This window comes from Coturnix japonica, chromosome 3 (assembly GCF_054131305.1).
Source record: "Coturnix japonica strain WE chromosome 3, WE-NBRP24, whole genome shotgun sequence".
Taxonomy (NCBI): Eukaryota; Metazoa; Chordata; class Aves; order Galliformes; family Phasianidae; genus Coturnix; species Coturnix japonica.
Window position 1 is genome coordinate 19,331,983 of NC_140665.1, and position 21,381 is coordinate 19,353,363.

The 21,381-nt window shown below is 36.9% G+C and overlaps 1 protein-coding gene across 1 annotated transcript in view; it reads right to left on the reverse strand.

Moving 5' to 3' along the window:
- USH2A (usherin) overlaps positions 1–21,381 on the reverse strand; it is a 342,112-nt gene that overhangs the window by 61,331 nt on the left and 259,400 nt on the right. The window contains exons 50-58 of the mRNA XM_085542932.1: positions 19,995–20,216; positions 14,810–15,033; positions 12,977–13,187; positions 12,394–12,591; positions 11,640–11,794; positions 9,715–9,913; positions 4,897–5,004; positions 4,182–4,365; positions 3,193–3,350 (exon numbers count right to left, since the gene is read on the reverse strand). Coding sequence (XP_085399058.1) covers positions 3,193–3,350; positions 4,182–4,365; positions 4,897–5,004; positions 9,715–9,913; positions 11,640–11,794; positions 12,394–12,591; positions 12,977–13,187; positions 14,810–15,033; positions 19,995–20,216 — 1,659 coding nt within the window. The remainder of the gene's footprint in view (positions 1–3,192; positions 3,351–4,181; positions 4,366–4,896; positions 5,005–9,714; positions 9,914–11,639; positions 11,795–12,393; positions 12,592–12,976; positions 13,188–14,809; positions 15,034–19,994; positions 20,217–21,381) is intronic.

The following is a 21,381-nucleotide window of genomic DNA, read 5'->3' on the forward strand; positions in this document are numbered from 1 at the left end:
TCACTAACTGATGCCATTCACTGAGCAGTGGCTGCTCCCCAGCTAACTCCTCTACTTTTTGTTGTGGTTTTGGGGTTGTTTTTTTTTTTGGTGGTTGTTGTGTTTTGTTCTGTTTTGTTTGTTTTGGTATTTTTTTTCCCACATGATGTCATATGGTATGGAATATCTCTTAGGCCCACTTAGTTCAGCTGTCCTCGTTCTGTTCTGTCCCTTCCCAGCAACTTGTACCCCTCCTGGTGTCCTCACTGGCAGGGAAGTGCAAGAAGCTGGAAAACTGAAATGTCCTTGGCACTGCTCAGCAGTACCTAAAACATCATTGTCTTATCAACATCATTGTTGTCCTAAATCCAAATCGTAGACTCATACCATACACTATGAAAAATATCAGTCCTTCTCCTGATAAAACCAGGACACTATCCATGACACTAATAACCATTAGTTCCATAATAATTGCAACATATCCTTCTCCAACATGTCAGTGAAATGTACTGTACCACTGAGGTCTGTGCATTGAGGCAGTGCAGCACAAGATAATAGAATACCTGTTTCAGACAGTAGAGTCCTATTTTCTACAGTGAGTGAGGTGTGTCAAATATTTTTTCGGAACCTATCACTTCAGCCACTACTTGGCTACATTACTGCTGACTGAGTGAGGAGTTGTGAAATGATACATAACTATAAAGTTATAATATTTAGATACATCCCAGTTTTGAAATATTATAATTAAAGCAAGACAAAAGGAAAGTCTGCATAATATGATACCCATAATTAATCCTGAGGGTGAATATTTGATCAAAATTTATTACAGCAAATTAGTAGGTAGAATGCCAAAGCATCCCTGATGCCCACAGACACAAAGACATCATAACAAACTACCATCCCATCAAAACTTAATATCTTCCTTTTTCACAGAGTCTGTACAAATTAAAACAACTGGCTTGTTCTAAAGTGAATCCCATTCCTTATAATAAAAGCCAGATTCAGGGTTTAAAAGTGAAATCTGTATTATTTCAATATAATGTATTAGACTGATATGTGGAAAAAATATAGAATGTAGAAAAGGTTACTTGATCACACAGTGACATGAATAGGGATAAAATGTTTAGGCAAATTCTACCAAGGTGGAAATAGTTGTGGCCTCAGAAGTCTGCATGTATAGGACCTATTAGTCATTCCAGGTTGGAACATCCAGAACAAACTTCCACTCCAATCTTCCTCTTGTTAAAAAGCAGTAAGAACTCAAATATTTCTGAACAAGCAGGATTATGAACAGTCACAAATGCATTTCTGAGCTTCTGTATACATCTATGCTTCTGCACACAGGGTTTATTTTAGTAGCATTTCTCTTCTTTTAATACTCCCCATTTCTTCAAGAAAGATCAGCAAATGGCCCTTGGGCACTGTGATAAAAGGAACAGCAGTTTTTCTTTTTCCATCTATCCTTACTGGGGTACTGCATAAAAAACAATCTCTTGTCCACACTTAAAGGCTTAAGTAATTGATGCCACATGGAGGCAAAGAAGAAGGGACTGAATCACCAAATATCCACAAAGGTAAGATGAGTTTGGAGGCTACAACCCAGTAGCTGGGAAGGACATGTTATTTCCCCTGTCTGAGGAGAACGATTCCTACAGCTGCGTGTTTATATCAACCCTTCATCCTCTACAGTAGATTCATAATGTCCTATCTCCCCCTCGCCCCTCTGATTGTGCGGCTTAGATAATGCGCAAAACTCTGTACACATAATCTTACTTGCAGCATAACCAAACTTAGCACACAGAGCCTGATGCTCCTTGCAGGCTTGTAAACTGCTACATGGAACAGCAATTTGAGCAGCTGGAAAAAAAAAATCTAGAATGAGAAGGAAAACACCTCACTCAACACAAGCCTACACTTTTCCAGTATACTCTTATGTTTTAAATCTATTTAAAATGTTGCTGAATATTTTGTATCTTAAATTACATTTATTATCAAAACTATAATACAGTACAAGTCACTTTCCAATAAAACCAACTGTAGATTATGTGCCATTCGAATTCACCTGCCTTCTGCTAGGTTCTAAATCCTTCCAGGCAGAAGGGGAAAAAGTTTAATTTAAGATTTTAATCTTTTTCATATATTATAGCATTTCTATAATGGATTTTGTGCTTCTGAAAACTAAAAGATTGACAGCTCAGGGTATTATAGATTTATTAACCATTGCTTAAATGGGTAGGGTGAACGCTGCTAAGCACTGCTGCAATACTTGCGATCCCAGCACTGAAGGCAAAATACCTTTTCTAGGTCACTTTATTTTTAATGTCACTTGATGTTGCTGCGACTGCTCTGTAAGGCACAAATATCTTAAATAATTAGGAAGAGGTGACATCAAACACTTCTGTGAGTTCACTGATAAAGCACATATTGTTGCTAGTATGCAAACATTTGAAATATCTAAAAAAACTGACTTCATTACAACTGAAAAAAAAAAAATATCTAGAAACTGGAAGACACCTTGATGGAAACGAACTACAGAAGACGCCGTTATTCACTTATTCCTTTCTACTCTACCTCTGTTGAAGGCCAAGACAACCTAATGATGTTCAAGGGAAGAGGAACAAGAGGACAAAGAAATTCTGAGTCTTTGCTCAGAATCATCCTGCAAGGTAATACATACATGTAACAGTAAGGCACTGTAGTGAGTTAAATTTATTCTATCAGGGTCAAAGCTAGTGAAGGATCTCTGTATCACACTTTCACACCTTTTGTTAAAGGAGTTCAATGCAGTATACCTGATGGACAACTGTACGTTTTATTTGCCAGAATAGATATAAAGACATCACTAGCCCAGAAGGTTGGCAGGTCTCCCTGTTGATAACTCAGGTTGGTTGGAACATAAGGGAAAACTTATTTTCAGTGTAATTGCTTCTTTCCCTCATACTACTTGTATTCAGTAATAATTTACAAGATCAAATTAATGCATGATTTTTGATTAGCTAATCCTCACAATACCCATGTCAAGTATATAGGTCAACAACATTAAACTAATATGTCTCCAGGAAACAGCAGATATAGATACTGGTTATTTAAATCACACAAACAGTAAAACCAAATACACGGAATAAAAAATTCAGGATGATTCAACTGCTTGCTTGAATATAGTGTTATTCCACCCATTTTGCTACAAAATGATACACAGAAATACATTTTTACCTGGCATGTCCCAAGCTAGGAATATAGAATATGCATCCATTACTGTGACATTATATGGAACGTGAATTTTCTCTGGTGTTCCCACTGGTGTTTGTATAACATATTTATCACTAGTGTTGCTGCCGCCCCATGTGCTGGCTTCCAGCTGGTAAACATATCTGCACAAACACAAAAAGATCAGTAGGCGCTACAGTTAGAAGCTTTAAGCATGTCAGTAATAGAACATTCACATTTTCTCTAGTTTAAAGTGAATAGAGTACAAATACCAAATTAGTGAACATTATCACCTTAAAGATTTCTTAGATAATCAAAATAATAGTTTTCATACTAAAATTTGCAGGAGTTTACATAAGAGGAATATCAGCCCTCAAAAAATGCAAAACCTTTCAGAATTTCAGAACTGCCTATTCAAAGTATCAGCAACTGATATTCAATATTCACAAAAAAACATTATAAACCACACTAACAGCTGACTGTCATAGAAAACCTTTAATTTTTCTAATTATATTACTTAGGAAAATTTTACTCAGAGGTCAGTGAGGCCCTGGCACAGCTGCCCCGAGAAGCTGTGGCGCCCCATCCCTTGAGTTGCTCAAGGCGAGGCTGGATGAGGCCCTGGGCAGCCTGAGCTGGGGGACACCCCTCCCCATGACAGGACTGTGGAATTGGTTGGGCTCTAAGGTCCCCTCCAACCCAATCCATTCTCTGGTTCATTCTATAAAAAACAAACAACTGATAAAGGACCACCACCAACAAAAGAATAACAAAACAATAACTTATTCTCAGAAAAAGAACAAAATAATCATTTAATCAAATCTTTCCAACATTTAGAAGCTTCCCACAAGTGCCCGTTGCCATTTTTTTAATCAAATAAATAAAAAAGGAAGAGATTTTTCTTGCATTAAAGGAGTAACTTGCATTTTTGTATGTTTCACAAACACATTTTCATCACATTTCACACATTATCACAGTACGTTAGTATACCTTACCTACTGTTAGGCTGCAGGTTAACATCTGTGAAATTCAGGTCTCTACTACCACCCAAGAATATCTGTTTTTCATCACGAAATAATCGATACTGAGTAATGAGTCCATTGGGTATCCTTGGTTCACTCCAGTAGATTTCTACTTCTGTTGAGCTGACTATGATATGATGAGGTTCCGGCCATACCCCTATTTACACCACAATGACACTAATTTAACTTAATGACAGATACATAAAGATGCATTTTCCATTTTTACAGTTTGTGCTGTTGCTTTCAGCAATGTAACAAAAGCATTAAACGGTGCCAGAAAGGATAACAGAATTTAATACACATTCTTAATTAAACACTCATTAAATGTATCTAACTAGACAAAATATAGATTAATGGAGAACAAAGTCAAAGACTCCAGCATTTCTGTGTCTGGCTATCCTGCACATTTATTTGTTGTTTTAAAAACATACATCTGTTAAATCTAGCCTTGCTAACTTCAAGATAAAAGTGGAAAAATTGTCATAAAAACAAAGCATAAATGCAGTGCTAGGCAGTCAGTGTAAAGACAGTGATGAGATCCAAGAAGAAAGACAAATTCTCTTGTGTAAATTTATACATGATAGCTTGATGGATGATAATGGAGTTTTGCACCTTGTTAAACCATTAAAAATACAAGACCTAATGACTGCATCATTGCAGGTCTGTAAGAATGCCTTTTTCCCCTTACCATGAGGAGCAGCTTGCAAAGTTTGACCTGAAAGTGGTTGACTGGAAGTACAGCCAGCAGATGTACATGCAGTAAGCAGGAAGCTGTAGTTAGTGTATGGCAGCAGACCTAGAAGGAACAGAGATTAGACTAGGATGCTGACATCAGGCATCTCAAGGACTGTGCAACTACATAGAAAGTACTGCATCGTAAGGTAAATTTAACTTTCAGTATTTTTGGCAAACAAAACATTTGAGTAATTCCTCTTTAAATCTGAATCATACTGAAATAGTGAATTATTGCTAACTTTGAAATACATACTCTACTAGTTTTAAAAATCTGACAAATCAATTTGAAGTGAATATGTTGCTGTGCTACAATGGATCTATAGATGCCCTTCCTTTAGACATATCTCAGTTAGCTTCAATTCAATTTACTTAGATAGCACTTGCAGCATAGGAACAACAGTCCAGACCTCAGCCTCAACGAAGCTCCTGATCATTGACAACAAAATGCCTGTAGGTTACTGAACTGAATGAAAGAAAGCGGACTTAAAGGTAGCAACAGGAAGAAGAACAAATTTTACAGCAAACCAGTGAAAGGCTGCGATGTGCCTACCTTTGTGCTAGCCAGCAAGCAGCCTAAACTGAAATGAATGCCCCAGAGAACTCAATCCTGGGACCATCTCTCCTTCAACACCCTCCTATCTTCATTTGCTGTAACTTTCTAACCCACTGTCCCACAGGACTCAAGACACCTGCCCAAGCCTTTTTCCTGGCACGAGCGAGGCGGTAGTGAACCTGGATACCTCCTTGGGGCTGGGGTAGGGCCAGGATGTGGCCCCCAGCTCGGTGAGGCCAGGTAGTGCTGTGCTGGAAATGGAGGTTGGCACATCTATGAGCTTGGCTGAGGGCACAAATCTGGGCTGAAAATGGGTCTGTGCCATTCCTGCAGCTGCCCTCATCGTGCTCCACATCTGCATGAACCTTGGGTTCATGCCCACCTGACATCTGCTGAGCCAAAAGGATATTTGCATGCAGACTTCCAATTAGGCCCATCAACCCGAGATTCCCAGAAGGAATAACATTACCAAACGACACAAAAGCTGAGGAGGCTATCTTATATACAAAAGTAATTTTTTTTGTTATGATTATTCTGCCCTCGAGGAGGCACAGCTTGTACACAGAATAAGGCAGCAATCCTACCTGCAAACAAGCATGCCATTGTCATACAGGCCATTTCATAGTGCTTATGTAAAAGAGCCTGAAGTAGGATTAGACAGGTCAATTCACACATATTATATAGGTCAGTTTGTAAGTGCTTGGCTTTGTGACCATGCTAGTGGTGTAACTTGTGGGCCTAATTGTAATTACTTCAAGAACAATGGTATTCTGTGAAAAGGAAAAAATGCCTGGGCTAGATCTTTGTTTATAAACAAATCCATGCTTATAGCCAGTATGAAGACTTTGTAATTACAATACACAGAAAAAAACAAAACAAAACAAAGGAAATAGCAATGGCCAATTATGCAGAAAGGTAAAACAATGAATGGAGGCGGGCAGGCTGCTTACAAATTGCAGATATGTGAAAGGGAGAAAATAAATAGATGACTCAGAGGGACAGCCCTGACTGTAACCTAATCATGAATTGGAAGAGAATAAAAATCATCTGAACACTGAATATAAAAGTAAGAGGGGAGGAAATGACACTTGCAGACTAGAGAGAGGTGAAGGCGTGGAGGAAAGCCAAGTATTTAACATTTCAGGATAGAAAAGATTACTGTGGCAACAAATTACTTGAATTCCCCTAAAGGGAGTCATGTTCACTTTTAAAGGAAACATGCATAATAAAGCAATACTCATTTACAGCTACACTTTAAAGAGAAAAATGGGCATTAAAAAAAGAGCACATGGTTTCACCAAATTTATACCCGAAACCTCTAGTCATACATGGAGCAGTCATAGCAGATTTTTATCTAGGTTATTAAAGCTTTGCAATAAGTGCCTTCTTGTACTTATGCTTTGCCAAGTTCTGTACAAAGCTCTGTATGTGATTAATAATAAAAATAACAAGTAAGGTAATCTTGAAACACAAACAGCATTCTGCTTATCCAATTTCTCTGTGATTATTCACAAGAGGATACTTCTCTTTTTCTTTTTTTTTTAGTCTATTCTTATTTTGTTGCTTTACACTTAGAAGTATATGTTCTTATTTGCAGTATTTGTTGTTTGCCAAAAGAGCTGCGAAGAAGCTTTTTAAAGATTGCATTATTAGCCAAATAATTCCTTCTGATGCAGTTTCTCTCCATTTGTGGGTATGGCTCCAGCAAGGTCAGTAATTAGCTCCCAGGCTAACACTCTCTGGTCCCACTACGGGAATTTTACTCAGGAGGATGTCAGACTTCTGACCGCAGCCTCACACAACCTCTCCATCCCCAAGAGCTTCTTTTAGATAAGTATTACTTGTAATTTAGAGGTGTGTGGAAAGGGAGTTGACCAGTGACAGCATTATTGCATCTCTTCAATTTTCACTACTATGAAATAGAGAATATATTTGAAACTATTCAGTCATGTGCATTTTGTATTCTTCTATCTTCTCCTAACTTTAGTATCAACCTAAAGATGACTGTTTCTACACATGCTGTATAAAACTTCTTATTTGAGATATGTTATTAGTGCATTAAAAAGAAAGATATGTGAGTTTTTACTTCAAACCCACTTGCTTCTGCTGAAGAGGGCACTTGTAGCTCTCTCTTACTGTTCCTCTAATTATTTTCTTCAGTCTTACCCTCTGCCTGCCCCCCAGTGCAGAGCATTAGCAGGCCCATTTGTAAAGTAGTAGTAACGCAAAGTGAAACAATGCCATAACTGTCATCCAAATTGCTCTGTACAGGGTAGTGGAAGTGTTCAGTAATAAATGATATAAAAAGGTCTTTTATTGACAAGCTGCCATGTGCTGTTTGCATTAGAGAATATGAGAAGATGATGGCTGCTGCCCCTGTGTCCCAGTGGCATTCAACTCAGTGAGATAGCAGAAAATGCTTCAGTTTGCTTAAAGCATTGATAACACCTCTAAATAATTAACTGAGGACTTCCTGTCTTCAATTACTTAATGCTTTTTTTAACATCTTGAGAGGATTATAAGCAATTTATGGATTTCACATGATGAGCACATTCACCGCTATTCCCACAAAGCATTTGTGGGATCATGTTTCCAAAGCTTTGATGTAATTAAAAATAAGCAGCAAGACAATGGTGCAGTGGCAAGGTGCTAGCCTTTTCATCTGTTATTTGCAAGACCTGAGAATCAGAGTCTCAAGAAATACTAATGCTACAGCTTCATTAAAGTTCAACAGTTGCTCAGGGAAAAGCGGATGTTTTCGGAGAAGAAAAAAGAGAAAACAAGAAAATCAAAACCTACATCCACAGGGAATAAGACAACAGATAGCTCAAAAATTTGAGATTATTCTTATTCTTCGGGTTTAGAGAGCAATAGTTATCCAGAGTGAAGAATCAGTGCCATGAATTCTACATTATTATCCAAAGAACCTGTCACAGAAAACAACATTTTCAACAACATTTGCTTATGACAAGGAACGATCACTTGTTTTGTGTCTGGCTGAACATGGCAGGACTGGATAACTGTTCAATGGAACGGGCACACAAGAGGAAAAAAGATCCTTGTTTCTCAAGGATTTCTTCTCCTTTGCAATAAGCAAGAAAAACTTTACAAATTTCAGTTCTGGACATATAATCACTTTTTGGGAAGGAAGTGGGATCACAGAAGTGTTTTTCAGCTGGCTTACTAATAAATCGTTGCATCTTGGTAGGTGTTCTTTATATCACAAACATACAACAGCAATTCTGAATCATACTCCACAAATTTGTATACTCTAGTTTAATACTCATTGTCCAGAAGCAGTGGATCTGGCAACAGCTTTGATAAACCATTGATGAATTCTATACTTGGGCATAGTACAGTCAAAGTATACCTCAGTCTGTGAGTGGATACAGAAAAGAGGATCTGATTGAAAACGTTAAGGGATCCAGACAGAGTCAGAATGACAACAAGCAATTGAGAGGGGAGATGAGAGGGGAGCTGTTCTGTATGGGCTTGATGTGCTCTAAATCAGCTTTGGTTTCTTGGGTGGCTATCAATATTATCTGTAACACATACACATGTGTTTATCAACAGGTATGGAAAAAAAAAAAAAAGTAATTATAATTTTTAACAGCCATAAATATAACAATTTCACAAGCATACTGAGTTCAACAAACTGAGAAAAGAGAAAATCAACCCCAAATTTCCTGAATGTTTTCTTCAGATACGTGCACATAAGTGAAACTTTACTGAGCATTAAGAAAACAGCTATAAGCAATACATAAGTTTCTAAACAGAATCTTGACTCTTTCAGTCTTTCTTTCCTTTTTATTACCTCAGACACAAGGTACTGCTTGCTACATGTTCACAGAGGCACCAGTGACTTCAACCACTTCACAGCACATTAATGATAGTAAAATGGAGCTGTATCTGTGTGAAGGGGTGTCAAGTCTACAAAGAATATCTGAGTGCTCAACCTCACCACAAAGCTCGTGTCTAGTACTGAGCTGGATAGATTTATTTAATAATTCTGAAATTATATTTATTAATATTTTAACAAATAGTGGCAGAATTGAAAGGCCTGAGGAAAATAAGTTAAAGGTATGTAAAGTCATATAAAGCATTTCTAAACTGAGCAGAAAATGTTGCATTTAAAAGTTACTGACAGGTGGTAGTTTAAATATTTCCTTATATCCTAAGGACTGGACATCAGCTTCTCAGAGAGATCTGCCTCCTTACCTGATACTGTGTGGTGCATTTTGCTTCCAGTGTCAGAGTATATAAGTCCTTTTCCCACTTGACTGATCTGGTACTCTCTGATGATACCATTTGGTTTCTTGGGTGCAATCCAGCTTAGACGCAATGCTGTTGAGTTCAGAGCACTGACGTCTGGTGGCTGAACACTCTCTGGGACTCCTTGGACAGTGACTGCAACTACCTGAAGACATATGAATTAAAGAACAATTTAATGTAATAGTACACTAGATACCATGATCAATGAGAATGTCACTTCTGTTTTAAAATGTTGTTTGGCCTGGCATATCATTACCAAGAGCCTGGAGAACTAGTTAGTTTTTTCCTCCTTTTTTTTTACAATGAAATCTGACCTTGAATATATTACATAAGTCTGTGTCTACAATTTATCACAACAGGTTCACTACATTTTAGCTGCAGTGTATAGCACAGGATAAAACAACAAAAACTGTATTGCTTGAAAACTCTTGATAACTCTCTTCCATATGGTTCGTCAGTGTCTCTGCATTTTAACTGCCTGATTTCATTTATTTTAAGCACCAGTAAACATGGGGCTGAACCTCAAAATATCCTGTACAATCTGAACTCTATCAAAGTTATTTGCAGCTTAGGTTTCTCTAAGGAAACCTAAGATTCTGAAAGAATAACCTAGCACTTGTTAGGTGCTTGTAAAAGCACAAATCTCTACTGTTTCCCATAGAGGCGTATTCAAATCACACTGGTTTAATAAGTGAGTCAGACCTTTCTCTCTTTGAGAACCACTTTTCTTTTTCTGTAATTACCACTATAAAGTATTTATACAATGCTGTAAATATAAAATGTGCCCTCTATCATATCTTGTTTTAGTGCATTTGATTGAATCAGTCTCTACTTGCAGACTTCAGTGCTAGCAGCAGTAAACTCCTTAATTACAGACAACTATACTAAGGAGAATTTATCAGTTTAGGCTACTGGTTGTAGCAACTGTGTCTCCATAGCTTCCAGACCACAGCTATGTGTGCAGTTAAAGGACAGTCCTCCTATCTCCATCCCTCTGTGTCAGTGCTTTCTTTACTCATTCGTCTGGCTGAGAACTGAACAATGAGAAAAACATCTGAACATCAGAAAAACCCCACCTTTTCAGTCCCACAAATACTGTAATTACAGAGCATAGTACTTATTTGCCAGTTCTACAAATCTTATGCTTGCAGCCCTAGAAATTCATTTTCAGAAAGGTGAGCTTATTACTTCGAAAAATGGTCACCTAAGCAGTTTTTCCAAACATTGAGTAAGGCAGATACTTTGCAGAAGAGAAACTATAGCTGTTTAAATAGTGATGCTGGTGAACAGCATCTGTGATTCTAAGTGACAAGAGAAGAAATGAAACATTGACAAGGGTAGGAAGGAGATTCTGTTTCCTTATAACAGAAGTAGAGGTAGTCTATGCACAAGGCAAGTGTAAAGCCTGAAGTAGAGGTAGACATGGAAAGCTGGTGGTGTAGTAGAAGCATCTTCAGAATAAGGCTATTGAAGAAGCTGATATACTAGCTAAAGCAGATAAACTAATAAATACCACAGAAGAGGAAGCATCTTTAGGGAGAAGTGAAGATTTAACTTCAAGGTGTTGAGAATGTGCACTTGAATATCCCTTATTCTATGTGCAGCTTCCTCTTTAACAAACATCAGTTTGTACAGTGCAGTTTAAGCGTTGCCAAGACTGAGCTACTGTTTTCTTCTTCTGCTTGCTTGTATCAACCTTAAGTTCCAAATAATCACCTGCCAGTGGCTGAATCCAAGTAAGAATTATTTATGTTTTTCACTTACTCAATAATCATCATGTCTTCAAATTACACCTTTCCAAAAGCATTTTTATGTTACCACACTGGCTGATAAATGTCTGGCACTAGTTCCATAAAGACCAATTCACTAACCTTGCTGCTGTCCGCACAACCAGCAACAGTGCAAGCTCGCAGCTGATAGGAATATTCGTGGTATGGCTGGATGCCACTTGTGTCTCTGAAGCTCATTTCGGTTCCTCTAAAACGTTCAATTCCATTTCGGAGAACGATATAGTGAATAATAAGACCTATCACAGAAAGAAAGTTTTCCCTTTTGTTAGCTGAGAAATACTGCACGATGGTATTCTATAATAACCTCCTCTGCAAACAGAAAATATTAAATGAAATCTCCAGGCGGACACTCTCTATTGGCAATCATTCCACTTAAATGGTTAGTGTCAATTACCTGTTATTCTACTCAAAATTTACATCAGCATCTCAGTAGATCTTAGTGTTTATTAAGAGAGCTAGTCCAAGATTTCATTCCTTTTAAAAAACATAACCAAGTTTCCCTGAAAGAAATATGAGTATCAAGCCACCTTTCCCTCTATTTCATAACATGATTCTATTTCCTTATATTATTACAATTGGTCTCAAGAGAGGTTTCTGGGCATTTCTTAGAGACATACTAAATTGTCTTCTTTTAAAAGTTGGAATCTACTCTTACTGGTGATGAAAATGATCTCAACCTAGAGCAAATTCTTCTTATAGAGCTAAGTATATTTCAGTGTCAGTGGTTAATTAAGCAACTTTTTTTTTTTTTTTTTTTTTTTTTTTTTTTCAATTTTGGAACACTCTCCATGTAATGATAGAAAATATTCCATCTTTTCTGAACGTACGACAGTACCATTTGGTTGGAGGGGTTCTTCCCAGTTTAGAAGTATCATGTCTTCACGATTATCCACCTTGGCCCATTTTGGTGGACTTACACCTTGTGGCACATCTTGCTTAGTGACAGCTCTGCTAATTTCACTGAAGCCTCTTCCGTGGCTATTCCAAGCAGCCACCCTGTACTCATATGTGACAAAAGGTTCTAGGTTCAGATCTAGAAAAAGAAAATTACATTTGGATCATCTCAATCATTATAAATATACAAAGGAAGTCTTGCTTCATTTTTCTGCGTCTATGAAACTACTTACATGTTTAACACAGTTGTTCCTTGATGTAAGGCCATTGTCTGGTATAGATACACTTCTAGCAATAGTTCTTAAAGGAGCTTTAGACTTCATGTATTCATTGAACTTCTTATTACTCATTTCAATCCCCTGAAGATACTGCCTTGATTCACTGATTAGTTTTTAAAGGATGCTACTTCACTACAATTGCTTCACAGTCAATTAGAGTACCTGACAGCAATCAGGACATCTTTTTATCCCATGTGAATTAAACACAGTAGGAAATCACCAATTCCACATGCCACTTCTCCTTACCTGTGAATGAATACTGGTTTGGGTTTCCCATGTAGACAGTCTCCTCTTCAACTGGACACACATCTTCCTTTATCTCCTTTCCTGTAGTGCTCTGTGAACTTTTTATCCATGCACAGATATTCTCTCTAGGATCGAAGTCACACGTTCCACAATATGCTGTTTTCTCCATAGGTAAAGGACAAAGGGTATTAGCCTTGCATTCTTCTTTTACCTAAGGAATACACATATGATTTTAACACATTTAGCCCATCTTCCTTTCCTTAAATGATTTCATTGGTATTTCTCTGTCATTACACAACATCCAAAATAGGCAACCACATAGTACAGTAGTATTTCTAGCACACAGCGACCCTTTCAGCCTCTGTCCTGTCTACTATTATTGGTCATTATGCTTTTATAATCCTTTCTAGAAGAAAATCTGATTTATTTATTTATTTATTTATTTATTTTTGTAAGTTCTTTGCAAAAAAAGAACAACAGAAAACATTACAGATTTTAACCACTGGAGCCCTAAATGACCGTGTTTGCTTGTTTAAAGTCTATAACAAAACGAGGATGTGATTTTACCTGATAATTTGAACATTGTTCTACTGCAAAGGTCAACATCCTGGGACACAGTAGCAAATTCCTGGCTTTTCTCCCAGCTTTCCAAGCACACAGTGGGGCTCTGTGTAATTTCTTGGCAGCTTTCAAGAACTGAGGACCCTATCCATGGGCTAGAGAACTTGTGCCCTCTAATGTGTCAGTCCTACAGAGCAGATCTATAATAAGGGTACCTCTACAGGCACTAAAGCAGATGTAAGATTTAACCCATGAAGAACAACTCACAGAAATAGAAATATGTATTGAACATCTACAAGTTTACAATGAAATTCATGTAAGAATATTTTCACCAGAACACAAACTAGAAAGCAAAAATTCTCATAAATCCATACTTCTATATAAGCATAAATTTATACAAATTTTTAAACAGAGTTCCCATTCTTTGAAACGTTTTCTCAAAAAAATCATTTAAATAACCACTGGCAGTATTTTTGCAAATCATGTATAACACAGAAATATTATTACTTGAAAATTTCTATTGAATTCAATGGGAGCTGCAGCAGAAATTTGGCCAAACTGTTTCATGCTGGCACCTATGCCACTCTTAAAATGGCAGAATTAGCTTTTCTGTTGCTTATCGTACGCTTACATTAAAATTAGGCAAAACAAAACAAAACAAATAAACAATTGAGTAATGCACTAGGTGTCAAAGGCATCAAAAGTATCCCCATCATTGCTAGAATTTACTCAAAGACCTATACTAACACTGCTGAAACCGATGCCAAAATTGCTGTTGGTTTTCTTTGTGAACAAAGTTAAGCTCATCAAGAAAATATCAATTGCTTTAGTTTTATTTATATATACATATTGAGGTTAGGGTAATCTATGACATGCTGCCTGTCCAAACTGAAATGTAATAGCTTTTTTATGTTTCAGAACTAGCCACTTCAATTTCAGTTTCCATTCAAGGGACATCACCAGGAACAGTGGCCACAGAAAGGGAACTGGCTATCATGCCTACCATGTTCGTGTGCCAGCTTTTAGCCACTGTGCTAATCTGAGGTGCTGGGCAACACTTCACAGAGGCAGCTAATCATTATTAATTCCTTTAGAATTCATTGCAATAACATCAATCATGGTGAACTCATTCGGTATTAATATGGATGTAATGTGAAAATGAATAATGCACACAAGAATTTTTATATTCCTATTTTAGAAAAATAGTTATGAACAGTGTATTTCTCTTTCCATCATCAAATCAGAGCTACCGAGAGATTTTCTATCAATTACCTTCATCACCATTCCAGCTGAAATCTTGTCAGAGCAAACATATTTCAAAGGATTATATCCAACTCCATTACAGCATTCTTCGCTCTTTGGAATAAGTTCAGTCTCACAGCATTTTACTGGCACTTGGTCATTCTTCCTAACATGTGCTAGGGACTCACCACTGGAACCTGAACAGCATATGGTATCTGACGCATTCACATATTTCTGTCCGCAGCAGAACATCCCTGAAACCAACAAACAAAAAATATACATCTGAATATGATATGTAAATAACTTTTAAAAGAGTTAAGAAAGGAAAAAGCTGAGGCTGCAATCTGGCTTGGCATAAAATCTTCAGAAGTGGGAATTATGTCGATTTAGCTCAAGTGAGATTACATTAGAATATGAGGTGACTGCATCAAGAGTTCTAACTTGTAGAGCTACTTGAAAACAAGAATTCAAGGAATAAGCAGGGATCACCTACAGATATTATATAGGCAGACTTCCAAATAGTGCATCCCAGCATTCCCGAATGCTTCACATCATATTTTGTGATCTAAGGTAAGGTTACGTACTATGTATGTGGAATCAAATGGATAAAATACCCACAAGGAAGTTTCATCCATCTCATAATTTTACTTGAAGAAGTTTGTTTCTGAACATAATTTTCATTTTATTGTGTAACTGAAAACTTCAAAAAATTAATTAAAGTGGTTTTACTCTATTTTTAGTAATTCTATTTTGAAATGAAAAGCTTATCATAATCAGTGTAATTTTCCATATATTCATAAATATGGTTTTGCAACTGTGAAATTCTGCATTTGAATCCTGCATCATTTAATGAAAGGGGCAAATTTTAACTCCAAAGCAAATGCCACAAACACTCTGTAGACACAAAATAACCCACCCCAGAGCTGTGATATACTCTTATGCTTACAAAATAATTTGTATTTGATGCAATTTCTGAAGTACACAGACATTTAACACATGTACAGAAGTAGCCACTTTACTCTCTGGAATTTATTGTAGCAAATCTCTCTTAGGAATTCATAGATAATGAAAATTACTCTATAAATGTATGATCCATCTAAAGGATTCAGAGCACCAACTCAAAATGGTGGTTACTTGGCTGCTTCACCTGTTTACGGGACTGGTTTAATTCACAGAATCAAACTGTAATCAGCAGCATTCCAAGAGGTAAATACTTCTTACTGTTCACACCCTTTTTCCTAGGATTCTAACTAACAACTTTATGTAGAGAATCAATGCAGAAAAAGACTCAATTCAATACTAATAAGCAACTCAGATAGCCCCGAGGGACTTCTGACAGGCAAACTAAAATTTTGATAATGAACTGTTTTTCTTTTGAAACAAACAAGGCTGTATTCCTTCAGTGTGAACCTCATTTTTGTTTGACTGAATTAAATTTTTCAGCCAAGATTTCACTCACATAACAAGAAGTGACTCCCTTTCTAGTTTCTTTGGTAAACCATTACTTCTTTAATTATTATCAGCCTTGTTCCAGTGTGATAAATTGCTAATTACTTAATACCCTAATCAGCGTTCATTCTTTGCACAGATAAACTGTGACAGCGCCATTAATTTAAATAGTAATTTCACTTAATGGCCAGAACGGCACACCAGATTTTTATGCAGCATTTTCTGAAGACTGCATCCATCACTGCAATATTCTGACATAAAGATGTCTGACGTGCACTAACTCACTTAGGGAGAGCAGATGTTGCAGAGCAGAGTTTGGTAGTAATTCCCATAGTGCATCACTTCAGCATGAATGAGCTGCAAAAGCGGAGGTAGACAATCTTCTGAAACTGCATTGCATAGCCCCTGACCTTTGCTTAATTTATCACATGTAGCACTTGACTCCTGAGCCTTGACACCTCAAACGCACAATTTTAAATATGCTCCTAGAAAAACAAAATAAGGCCATGTAATATTGATGGATTGATATGCCTTTTAAAAAAATCTCTTTATTTAATTGTTTAAGGGTCCAGAAATTCAGATAAACCCTTGGCTGAAATCAGAAAAATACCAGAACACAAACTATTTGTTTGTAAATCAGCTGGAATGCATGTGTCGTGCTTTATATGTTTTTGTTTCACAGGAACATAATGCATTACAGCAAAAAGAAAATCCACGGGCTGGAAAAGACTCTTCTTGCTAACAGTGATTTCTGTCAACAATTATTTTATGTTCATCCCCAGCAACTGAAAAAATTCACAAACATAGCTGAGTGATGAATTACTAATTTAGTAAATCCACAAAACCAATGCTTTCAAAAGGGAAAAATGAGTATTAGAAGGCTTAGCCTTTGGAGCCAGAGTAGAGGATCAACAAAATACAGAGCCAGTGTACATTGCAAACTATTCCAAAAATCCTTGGCTTACATGTGGCTATTGCAACTACGACAGATCAGAAACCACTACAGTACAAAGCACCATCTTTCATGAGTCTGGGATGTCAATATAGGGGCATTTCACAAGCTTTTTTCTTTTTTTTTTATTAGGGGGGGAAAAAAGAAAAAAAAAAAAAAAAAAAAAAAAAGAAAGAAGAGAGAGAGAAACCACGAGTGATTTTTAGCTTCCATTATCCTTTATAGACAGAAATTGACAACTTTGGATAATCACTTAGTAGCAGCGGGGCTCAGGATATGTGCATGCAATGGCATCACTGCCAGCCTTTGCCAGTAGATGTCTCTATGATCCCCCCACTAAAAAGGCCAACAAGGGGCATAAAATAAGATGTAAGTAAATGGAAATAAGAAAAAAAAAAAAAAAAAAAAGGTTTATTTGAGATGGAAGAAACGTCTCTTGTTGCATGACAGATTTTCCAAGAGACATATACAATGGCAAACAAAAACCATCCTCCATTCAAGCCCTTAAACCCACATTCAGTGCAAACACAGGCCTATGTTCTGCAGAAACACACTGTTTTCAGCAGAACTGATTAAGCAACAATAAGGCTGCACACAAGATTTGCACTTGTATTAACTGTGGTTTTTCTCATATGATTTTTTGAAGGAATTAAAAATTACAAAGAAAAAGAAGAAGGTTTTAAATTGTTCTTATATTTTTAACCACGGCATCCATTGCAAGCTATGGAAAAGAGCTTGGGAAGCATGTCAGCTTTTACATAAAGCCATCCTTGTTACCTCTTCCCCTTTTAGACGATGGGATCAGCTTTCCAATTACCATATCCTTACAAAATTCTACTTATCCATTTGCCAATGATAAGTAAATTATATTTTTGTGTGAGAACATTTTTTTTTCCCATCAGGATCATTATAAATAAGAGGGATAGGGAATATGTCAATTTTGTGCTTTTGCATTTTCATGATGTATTTAGCAAAGCTGAATTACTCTGAGAAATTAAGCAAAAACCTATTGAGCATGATGTATACGACATGATAAGAAACCACAATCTATTCTATGTTTAATACGAAATAATATGATCTCTTTTCAACTACGGGACTAATTCATCTTTCAAAAATGTATTTGTGTTCAGCTATATGCTGGCTCACAGCATAAAGTCCTCACAGCAAATCCATGAACGATGAAAAAGCTACTGTTTTCCTTTTTAATGGCCAAAAAAATGTCATCACGACCCATTCTCAAGAAAAATGGTGTAAATGATAACGCGCTATGGGCTAAACACATTTTAAAAAGAGGAGTGTAAAGGTTTTTAAAATATATATTTTTAAGGAAAAAAAAATCTTAACAATACATATATACTGAAATGAAGAACATAACTTTCATCCCAAGATACCTGTATTACACTCCTACACAACTCATCTGCCCAGAGAGAGCAGTAAAAACATAAACGCTACCCCAGCAGTTCCATTCCAACAGCATCTGTTAATTCACTCCATTTATAAAATACATATTGACAAAGACAACTGAACTGGGACCAGGGAGATTTGATTTGGTGTGAGAAAGTCAATTCAATGTGATTTTGTTAAAGGGCTCCTGCAGGCAAATAAAAGAGTTTAAGTAATAAAGTACATAAAGAGATGTTTTATGAGCCAGCCCCGTCTTGTGGCAGCCACACAATGCGCTGCTAAGTAAGAGGCCCTTGCTTCAAGCTGATGTTGTGAGCCCTGTGTGGATGCTGTGGATTGGGCACAATTAAGGATCAAAGTGAACACCATGGAAGCAGTGTGGCTCACTGCATTCACTTCACAGTATGCCACTGGAGGGGAGAAAGCATTGCCGAGGCTCTTAGTTCAGTCCTTCCTGACAGTCACCACAGAATGGGAATACTTTGAAAATCACAACAGCTAAGGATCCAGGGAACACAAAAGTAAATGGAAAAGTGAGCTCATTTTTGGGGAAAGCAGTTGATCTTATTTATATACTGGGATCCTCAGTTGTACAGCAAGAAGCTCAAAATGGCACAAACAAAAGCACTGCCATCACCAATCTTAATACACCAAGCAGAAGTGATTCTAAACTTTCATTATTTTCACGTTTTGAAATTGAGTTCCCCTTCAGGACTGTGACTGGTTTTGAAATCTTTTGTCAGGTAGAGAAAGCCTAAGGCTGATGGTATATACCTTAACTAATAAATGCAGAAAGAAAAGAAATATGAAAATACCTGAAGGAGACATGTAATAAGCCTCCACCATCAGCTAGTCTTTATGAGGAAGTAATGTTCATATTTTAAAACTAGATGATGTAATAGCTTCTCACAATATGCAGGAAATCCATGGGATGTGTCAGACAAACACATGACTAGCTCTAGCGATTGAGCTTTGTTAAACTGTGGTGTAGATGTATAACTGAGGGACACAAGTCTCCAACAGGCAGCATTTGTCACCTTTAATTCCTAGCTGACTAACCCCACATCCAAAGCATGAATAGAAAATCCATTCACTGGGATGTATGGCAGCATGAGCTGGACAAGTCTAACCTCAGCTCTACTGACTAAAAAGAAGACTGATCCTACTTCCTGACTGGAATAATGAAAGATCATGCATTCTCTTCAAATTTTCTGTCCTCAGACAGCAAAATTTTTGGACAAGATAAAGAACTGTTTTGCAATCTATTAGAACAGGTGAGGAAAGTGCAACTGCATCTTAATAAAATTGTGATATGCACCTTAACTCTTTGAGCATCCCACTGCTGAACAATGAATGTTACAAGAGGTTTAGAAAGATGAAAACTCTTTTTTCTTAAAAATTCTCACTTACCTGTGTGAGCTTTGTATGCAGTACCTTTTTCCTCATCACCACAACAGACCAGATCTGAGCTTATGACTTCTCCACCACAGCACTGCTGGCTAAAACTGTCATGCAGTGATCCACCACAGCAGATTTGATTCCCTGATGTAGAATAAGGCATTCCATGGCAGCAAGAGTCACCAATTCCAACTGAAACTCTGTTTTGCTCTTCATTAGGGCAGCATACTTCACCTATCAGTTTAAGAACACAAAGATTTTATGCATGTACAGTTCTTGAAATCCTTGAGAGGACCTCAACTGATTGCAACAAGCTTTAGTCTGGATTCACACACAAGACCATTCACAGGTAAGCATGGAATCTCTTGGTACTTTAGAATGATGTGTAAGCATGTACTTGTTTGTAAAAATAATTAAAGAAACATAAATTCATGAATTCAGGGCCAAAACTCTGTTAGATATCAGAATGCAAGCATTATTAAGTGAGAAGAACAACAAAAACAACTTAAACAATGTAACTGTACAGCTGAAAACCTCTAGGTAGAGGCAGCTGTACAGTAAAGGAAGATCCTTCTTCCTCTGATCAATGAGTCTCTTTCTTCACAGAAAAAAAAAAACAAACAAAAAACGAAAAAGTCCCCATCTCCTCCAAATTCATTCCAAAGTTGTTTGAAAGACTAAAATAGTTTAAGAGCTTTTCATGTCAGTAAAGAACTTAAAGATTAAAGTAACTTTAGAAACAAAACATTTCACATTCAATGAGGTTGGCTGCTACTTCAACAAAAATATCATCTGTTTCTTGACAAGGACTTAAGATATGACTGCCAATGAGAGTGACACCATAATGGGACTAGATACTTCTCGTTTATGATATAAAGAATACAAAACTGGCTGTAAATGGCAATAGTTCCCATTCGCTAGTACCTGCACTTGATCAGAAACAGTGTTCTAAAAGTTAAGGGTTTTTTTCTGTGTTGCAGCATTTCCTGTGGCTCAGACATGACTGATATAACACTTGGAAGAAATAGGGAAAACCTATGAGAGCTGTTCTTCTGCTTCTGAAGAGATTCCTTCCTTTCTAATTTTTAATCTTCGTGCCTTTAGCCCAGTGCTCTTCAGTACATCTAGAGCTATCAAGCTGGCCAAACAACATCTGGGAAATATGTATGCACAGAGAATTTCCTTATAAATTACTTTATCAAATAAAGTCAATAATAAAATAAAACAAAACAAAAAAGATGAGAATAAATTTTTAGAGTAATAGATATAATCTGTTTATATACTTCATCACATTTTCCTCTATCCCTTGGAATCTAATTTAGTTGCCACACAGAGCAAGTATTAAAAAACAGAATGCAGCTTACATCTCTCATCTATTGGAAATAAAACTGTTTTTTGT